Source organism: Nomascus leucogenys, chromosome 9, assembly GCF_006542625.1.
Source record: "Nomascus leucogenys isolate Asia chromosome 9, Asia_NLE_v1, whole genome shotgun sequence".
Taxonomy (NCBI): Eukaryota; Metazoa; Chordata; class Mammalia; order Primates; family Hylobatidae; genus Nomascus; species Nomascus leucogenys.
This window is the reverse complement of record NC_044389.1, coordinates 60,051,027-60,059,116: the sequence shown is the minus strand read 5'-3', so window position 1 is coordinate 60,059,116 and position 8,090 is coordinate 60,051,027. Positions and strand designations below refer to the sequence as shown.

The 8,090-nt window shown below is 46.7% G+C and overlaps 1 protein-coding gene across 1 annotated transcript; it reads left to right on the top strand.

Moving 5' to 3' along the window:
* The first annotated feature begins 238 nt into the window (after positions 1–238).
* On the top strand, positions 239–1,104 carry LOC115836637 (carnitine O-palmitoyltransferase 1, brain isoform-like). The gene is made up of 2 exons (XM_030818448.1): positions 239–634; positions 956–1,104. Exons 1-2 carry the CDS (start codon positions 288–290, stop codon positions 1,083–1,085), a joined length of 477 nt encoding a protein of 158 aa, XP_030674308.1. The 5' UTR covers positions 239–287; the 3' UTR covers positions 1,086–1,104.
* Positions 1,105–8,090: the final 6,986 nt, after the last annotated feature.

The window sequence follows — 8,090 nt, the reverse complement described above, 5'->3', positions numbered from 1 at the left end:
ATACATGTCTCCATCATTGGGTGCTTTTGAGTATGGCTATCTTTGGACCTGGAGACCAGATCCCCTCCATTATGCTGTCTTTATGTTTACCCATATTCCTGGTAAGGATTTCAGGAGCCACCAAATCCTATTGATTACATCTCTTGTGTCCTTCAAATGTTTTTTGCATTTCCAATCCTGTCACCCTATTCCATTTCTCACCAAGACTTGGACACTCAAAATGGCTTCCCCGAGGGAGTGAAGTGGAGCTAAGGGCAGGACCTGCAGATCTCTGTCCTGCACATGTGATGGGCTCCTGTCCTCAGGTCCATTCGGAGCAGTGGCAGCTGTCCACCAGCAAGATCCCTGTTCAGCAAATGCATCTGTTTCACGTCCACAATTACCCGGACTATGTTTCCTCGGGCGGTGGATTCGGGCCTGCTGATGACCACGGTTATGGTATTTCTTATATCTTCATGGGGGATGACATGGTCACCTTCCACATCTCCAGCAAAAAATCAAGCACAAAAACAGATTCCCACAGGCTGGGGCAGCACATTGAGGATGCACTGTTGGACGTGGCCTCCCTGTTCCAGGCGGGACAGCATTTTAAGCGCCGGTTCAGAGGGTCAGGGAAGGAGAACTCCAGGCACAGGTGTGGATTTCTCTCCCGCCAGACCGGGGCCTCCAAGGCATCAATGACATCCACCAACTTCTGACTCCTTCCAGCAGGCAGCTGGCCTCTCCAGGGAATAAGGGTGAAATTGCCACAGCTGGCTGATACAGGACAGGGGCAGCCAGTTCGGCAACTGCACATCCAGGCCAATAAAGATGTGTGAGCTGGGTGTGTGGTGTCTGCTATGCTCTCAGGCAGGGCAGGGGTGGAAGAGGTGAGGACCAGGGTGGAGGAGGACAGAAGTTCCCATCCATTCCCAGGCCCAGCCAGGGATTCCCAGGCCCAGCCAGGGATTCCCAGGCCCAGCCAGGGATTCCCAGCTGCAGTCACAGCTTTGACCACAGCCCGGAACACCTGCCCAGTGTACTTCATTTCCTGTGGGGAAAAGAAAGAGATCAGATTTTTACTGTGTCTGTGTAGAAAGAAGTAGACACAGGAGACTCCATTTTGTTCTGTACTAAGAGAAATTCTTCTGCCTTGAGATGCTGTTAATCTATAACCTTACCCCCAACCCCGTGCTCTCTGAAACATGTGCTGTGTCAAACTCAGGGTTAAATGGATTAAGGGCTATGCAAGATGTGCTTTGTTAAACAGATGCTTGAAGGCAGCATGCTCATTAAGAGTCATCTCCACTCCCTAATCTCAAGTACCCAGGGACACAAAAACTTCGGAAGGCCGCAGGGACCTCTGCCTAGGAAAGCCAGGTATTGTCCAAAGTTTCTCCCCATGTGATAGTCTGAAATATGGCCTCGTGGGAAGGGAAAGACCTGACCGTCCCCCAGCCCGACACCCGTAAAGAGTCTGTGCTAAGGAGGATTAGTATAAGAAGAAGGAATGCCTCTTTGCAGTTGAGACAAGAGGAAGGCATCTGTCTCCTGCCCATCCCTGGGCAATGGAATGTCTCGGTATAAAACCTGATTGTATGTTCCATCTACTGAGATAGGGGAAAACCGCCTTAGGGCTGAAGGTGGGACATGTGGGCAGCAATACTGCTCTGTAAGGCATTGAGATGTTTATGTGTATGCATATCTAAAGCACAGCACTTAATTCTTTACCTTGTCTATGATGCAGAGACCTTTGTTCATGTGTTTATCTGCTGACCTTCTCCCCACTATTATCCTATGACCCTGACACATCCCCCTCTCTGAGAAACACCCAAGAATGATCAATAAATACTAAGGGAACTCAGAGGCTCCATATGCTGAATGCTAGTCTCCTGGGCCCCCTTATTTCTTTCCCAAAAAAAAAAAAAAAAAAAGGCCTCCCCTGCCCATGATTCCTGACATCTTTGTTTTCTAGAATGGCAAGTTTATAAAATTAAGTCTGACCACAAACACCCGCAAATCACCTGTAACTCTTAATAGCTTCTCTACATGTCAGGTCATGTCCAAAATCCTTGGCAAGACTAATGAGAATGTAACCTAGTGCCCAGCTTCCCCTCCTGCTCTGCTAGGCTCAGCAAGTACAAGTCAGTGTCTGAAGCTTGAAGCCACACATTAAGATTCTGAGCATCTTGGGGAGCACATAGGGTGGCCAGCAATGAAGGAAGATGACTGAAGGCGAGACAGTAACATCTGAGCTGAAACCTAAAGCATAGTAAGAAGCCTCAACCCTAAAAAGCAATGTAGGGTGAAAAAACATGAACCATATCTAAAAATTCCCAAATTAGCCAGCAGCTCTAGAAGGTGGCCCATTGTAGCAGATGTGAGGATGACTGACCAAGCCCAGAGGCATGGGTGGCAGTGGTCTACAGAAGTTTCAGGAGAGGATCATCTATGTTAATGGGTGGAGGCAGGTGAAGAGGCAAATGGAATCCAACTCTTTTCAGTCTGTATCTAGTACACAGAATTCCCTCAGACAATTAGTCTGTGGTATGGATTGGACTGGAATCCCCAGCTATCAAGTCTTGGCTCCAAGGTATATCAGGAAACCTGGAGGATAATCTCTAAAGAAAAGCCAAGATCCTAAATCTAGCTGTGCCCTTCATCTAGTGGAGACACATCTCCCCCACCTCACAGATGGGCCCAGGCAGGACACAGGACTCAGGAAGTCCTAAGACTCCCTGAGCAAGGAACAGTGAATACTCATGGGGGATGTACTTTAAGTGCTTCTATGCTTCTGCTCCCACTCCACCGGGACCATGCCATCCTGGCCTGTTGCTGTAAGGTCTAGGTGCCTTTTCCTAGGAAAGGCAACAAGAATGTCCTGCAGGCATATTAGCTTTCCTCCAGCCAAGTCTTTAGCAATAAGATGAGAGGTAGGAGTAAATCACAGCTTCTGTCATGTGGTAGGCATACAAGTATACAAGCCTCATTTAACACACCTGACATGAAGAGGGAGCTACCTGGGGTGTGAGGGAAGTCTACTCTAAGTCTACCATGTTTCTTTCAACTCTGAGCTTTCAACTCTGAATCAGGCCTTCAACGTCTCCAAAATGAAGTAGAAAATAAGGTTTTAGTCATCTGGCAATTAACCAGTCAAATATACCTCTGTTTTGCAACGACAAGCAGTTTAGACATTCTACATCCAGAATCAAAGATTAAGACACCACCCTGGATACATTCTGCACAGACACTGCCCATGGTTGATCGGTACTTCATGTGGATCATCTCAACCTTCATCCCCCTAGGGGCTCCCCAGCTTGAGTCTTCCCCTCAGAGGGAGGTGGACAGTTGAGCCTGCCATCCCAAGGTCCTTCCTACTCTGGGGACTGAAAGGTCCCACATCCATGGCAGCTGCCCCAGTTCTGGCTGGGATCCCTATACTGAGGCTGTCTACTCCCACAGCTGATTTTACTCTGTCATCTCCTGTGGATCAGGCTATGAGACTAGTTTCTTCTAGGTGGCATAAGAATGGTTTACTCTCAGCCAATCTAAAAACCATATTGTAGGATTTTAGAGGAAAATGGCAAGAGAAAGGTCTAATGTGCAACTCCCACTTGGACAGGAAGAAGAGTGTGGAGACTCATATCATGGGCTTTTACTCCAAGAGCCACTGCAGGAACATACCAGGAAAACAATTCAGACCCTTTGAAAGCAGCAGCTTGCTGCTGCAAAATCCATGAGACAGCCAAAAAACTGAGCTCCCAAAAGTGTGAGAGGGGGAGAAGTCTGCTTTCAAACACACATCCCCAACTGAGGAACCTGAAAACTCAGATCACAGGAGGAGGATTTAACCTTACCTAGAGCTGAAACTCATCTAGGGAGTGGAGTGAAATACATAAGTAGAAGCAGCAACTAGAAGAGCCCTATAGGCACCCCCAAATCCCCAGCTCAGGCCCAGGGAAGCCATTCCTGGCCCTCTCACAGGGGTCCTTGGGGAAGGCAGCCAGTGAAATTGGAGAGGGGCCACAAGGTGAAGGAAGCTTCTAGCTGAAGTTTGTAGTAAATTAAGCATAAATTTTCCTGAGCAGAATCCAGGGAGGTAAACAGGCAGTGCAGAGACAAGTAGAACCATCAGCTGCAGCTGATGGTTCATGAGAGCCCTGCTTTCTCTGTGAAGGCTTATAGCCTGGGGCAAGATCTCAGCCTTGCACACCCGATGCCTGGATATAAACTCAGTGCTATTGGCAGGGCACAGCAGGAGCCAGACTGGCCTTGCTGGCTACATGGGGGCTGGGTGAGGCCTGTCACTACCAGCTTTCCCCCACTTCCCTGGAAACCTGTATGACACAGCAGAGGCAGCCATAATCCCCCCAGAAACAGATCCATTGCCCTGAGAACCACCCGCTATCCCCTCCCACAGTGGCTGCAGCAAGCCCCACCCGAGGAGTCTGAGCTCAGACTTACCTAGCCATGACCCCACCTGATTTTTTTCCTACCTGCTGTGATAACCAAAGAAACTCTTGGCAGCTCTATGGCCCCACCCATCACCTGAAAAACCCAAGTACTCACCCTGGCCAACACAGGGCAAGATTATATCCCTCTTATTCTACTGCAGCTGGCACTCTTAAAAGTGCCACCTCCTGGCTGGAGGCTAATCAACAACCCATTACAGCAACTCCTAACAGACCCACCCTGCTCCAGAGGAGGAGAAAACAGTTAATTCCACTGCCTGCAACACCCTGGCTAACCAGAGGTCCCAAGTACGTCCATGTGACAACTTTACTGCTTGCATGACCAGCATTGAGAAAACCAGCTCACTACAGCCAAGGACTCCCAGAGTCCACTTCAGTCCCCTGTCACCTCCACTGGAGCAGGTGCTGGTATCCACAGCTGGGAGACCTGAAGACAGAGCACATCACAGGACTGTGTAAACATTCCCCAGCACCAACCCAGAGCTCAGAGCCCTGAGCCCTGCTGGGTGGCTAGACCCAGGGCAATAACGTCATTACAGTCTAAGCTCTCAAGAAGCCCTATCCCTAGAAGAGAGTACCACATCAAGGGATCACTCTGTGGGATGAAAATCTGAACAGCAGCCCTTGAGTTCCAGATTTTTCCACTGAAACAGTCTACCCAAATGAGAAGGAACCAGAAAAGTACTTCTGGTATATGATTAGAGGTTCTATAATATTCCCAAAATATCACACTAGCTCTCCAGCAATGGATCCAAACCAAGAAATGTCTGATTTGCTAGATAAGAGAATTCAGAAGGTTGATTATTAAGCTACTCAAGGAGGTACCAGAGAATAGCGAAAACTTAGACTATATTTTAGAACTTTTCAGGCAGCAAAAAGCCTTTAAGGTCACAACTGGTATGCTTAAAGTTCATCGTTCCTTTTAAAACACATTCCCGAAGCACCAGAACATCTTAGAGAAGCATGAATAGTTTGTCATCTAATCCAGTACATTCCCTTGTTAACAGGCAAGGAATTCTACATAGGCAGGAAATTTTTAAGCTAGGATCCACCCACAACTAGTAGTTATGATTGACTACAAGTCCAACTACATTCCATTTTAAAGATTCGCTTGCTTTATGTTTCTTAACATAGCAACTAAAAGTTCCAGTTACACAGGTGGCTCACAATATTTCAATTGGACAGTGCTGCCTTCCAGGTTATCAGTAGGTAGAGCTCCCTGTGCTGAGAAGAATTAGTCTCAAGAGGATGTCTATGATGGCACCCAAGGACAGCCATCTCAGGGTGCAGATGCTCTAAGGCCTCAGCATGCCTGTCTCTACTACCTGTCATTCTGGTCTGACCCTGGAAGGTTCTCCAATTATATCTACTCCATTACCATTTTCAAAGAATGCACCAAGACTCCTCAAGCTCATTCAGGCTGTTGTATCTTGACTCAAATAGTCTTACCCCATTCATTGACCAGAAGATGACTTGGGTAATTGGAAGAGGATAGAAGACAGACTTTGGTAGCATCTCAGCAGGCTTACTTGAGATTTAGAGCCTTAGTTTTACCACTTGGCCTCCCACAAGAGAGACTCAGAAGGTAGCATTACTTTGTTAAAAATGTCATGTTGACCAAACATGAAGACTCCAGAGTCTACTCTCATGTTACCTCTGCCCTATAATTTAGAAATCTAAATTTCTAGTTCATCGAGTTCCTTACTAGCCAGAGTTGTCATTCTAGTAGAGCAAATAGTTGGGTCAAGCTAAGTAGCAGCTGCCGACTCATAGGCTATTGCTTGTCTGTTGCTGCCAAACAATTGATCCCAAATTAGCTTAAAACAGTTTCCAAGGGTTAGGAACACAAGCACAGCCTAGGTAAATGCCTCTGGTTCACGTTCTCTCATGAGGTTGCAATCCAGCTGTTGGCCAGATAAGTTTCCATTTGAAGGCTCAGTGTCAGGGGGATCTGCCTCTAAGTATACTCATGGCAGCTGTCACACCTCAGAATGTCCACTTCCAAACTCACAGGTGGTGAGTGTCAACTCCTCACAGCCTGTTGGACTGAGGGTTTCTGCTACTTGCTGTGACACTTGTATCCTCCATGGGGTGACTCATAACGTAGCAGCTTGCCATCTCCTCGAACAATTGATCAAGGAGAAAAAGATCAACTACAGAAGCCAGTCTCTATAGCCTAATCTTGGAAGTAATGTACCATCAACTTCTTCCATTAACTATTCATCACAAGGCAAGTAACTACATCCAACCTGAAAGTAGGGTGCTTACCACATGCGAGGATCACTGGGGCTCTCACAGGTTGCCCACCTCACCACATGGGCTGTGCCATCTCCTGTGTCCTATCACTCCTTATCTTGTACTTTGCCTCGTGGCTCAGTTACTTTGGATGCCTCTTAAGTTTTGACACCTGCTGTTGAAGGGCATGAAAGTTTTCATCTGAAGTCAAGAGATAATGGAGGTCTTGCTTGAGACAGAGGGGCCTGACGCCACTCAGGACTTGGACCAGGAGTTGGTTTTTCCACACTGCAGTAACAGGCAGTTCCAAGAACCCCAAAGGACCATCATAAACTGAATAGCCGATTTAGCTGTTTCAGAGTGATACTAATAAAGCCTGTACCCTATAGGATCCATCATCTAACCTAATATTTTGGTACACCTCCACACAGCTCACTTGCCTCTCCCTGGCCTCCATGCTTTACTAGCACCTGGTTCTAGGCAGCTCTTCTCGACTCTTCTGAAAGCTCATTGTCAAAGTTACAACATATCAGGCACGTAAAAATAAGTTAAAACTCCTACCCGTCTCATGGGTAGAGCCACTTTTGATCTCCTGCTTATACATGCAAGAAGACTGGGACAGGACTGCTCCTGCCTGAGTATACCAACCTGGGGAACCTGCAACGGGTACCTAGAAAAGCCCTGCTCCAGGCAATAGACAAGTTTGACTTTGTTGTTCTTCCTTGGATAGGCCTTTCAGAGTGGCCGAGTGCAGAGGGTAAAGATGGAATGGCCTTAGGACAAGATCTTGAAGCTTCAGGCTACCTTTGACCAAGGCAGTGAAAAGTTTCATGTGGTTCAAGCCATTTAGACTTATATTGAACTACCATGATTTATACATGCTACAATCATCAGATGCAGAAAAGGCATTTCATAGTTTATCTTTTCATGGAGAAAAGGGAATTAGGTATATAGAAGTGTTTCTGAACACAAAAGGCCATATACTGCAAGCCCACAACTAACATCATACTCAATAGTGGAAAGCTGAACACTCTTCCTCTAGGATCAGCAACAAGATGGTTGCTTCACTACTTCTGTTCAGTGCAGTAGTGGAAGTCCTAGCCAGAGCAAGTGGCCAAGGAGGACCAAACACATCCAAATCAGAAAGGTAAAGTAATGTTGCCATTGTTTGCAGACATCATATAGAAAACCCTAAAGACTCCACTGTGAAAACTAATGAGTTCAGTCATGTTGCAGGATACAAACATACAGGAATGTAGCATTTCTATACACTACACACTGCCCCAAAAAGGACAATCCCACTTAATCAAAAAAAGACTTAGGAATAAGTTAACCAGAGAGATAGAAGATCTTTGTACAGAAAGCTAAACACTGAAATTTGAGATAAATGGGAAGATAAACCAA

What these genes read in the sequence shown, in the direction of transcription:
- LOC115836637 (XM_030818448.1), top strand. Translation starts at nt 288, where the DNA reads ATGGGCTCCTGTCCTCAGGTCCATTCGGAGCAGTGGCAGCTGTCCACC. An exon ending in AAGGAGAACTCCAGGCACAG is followed by an intron (nt 635 to 955) that starts GTGTGGATTTCT and finishes AGGGATTCCCAG; the next exon opens with GCCCAGCCAGGGATTCCCAG.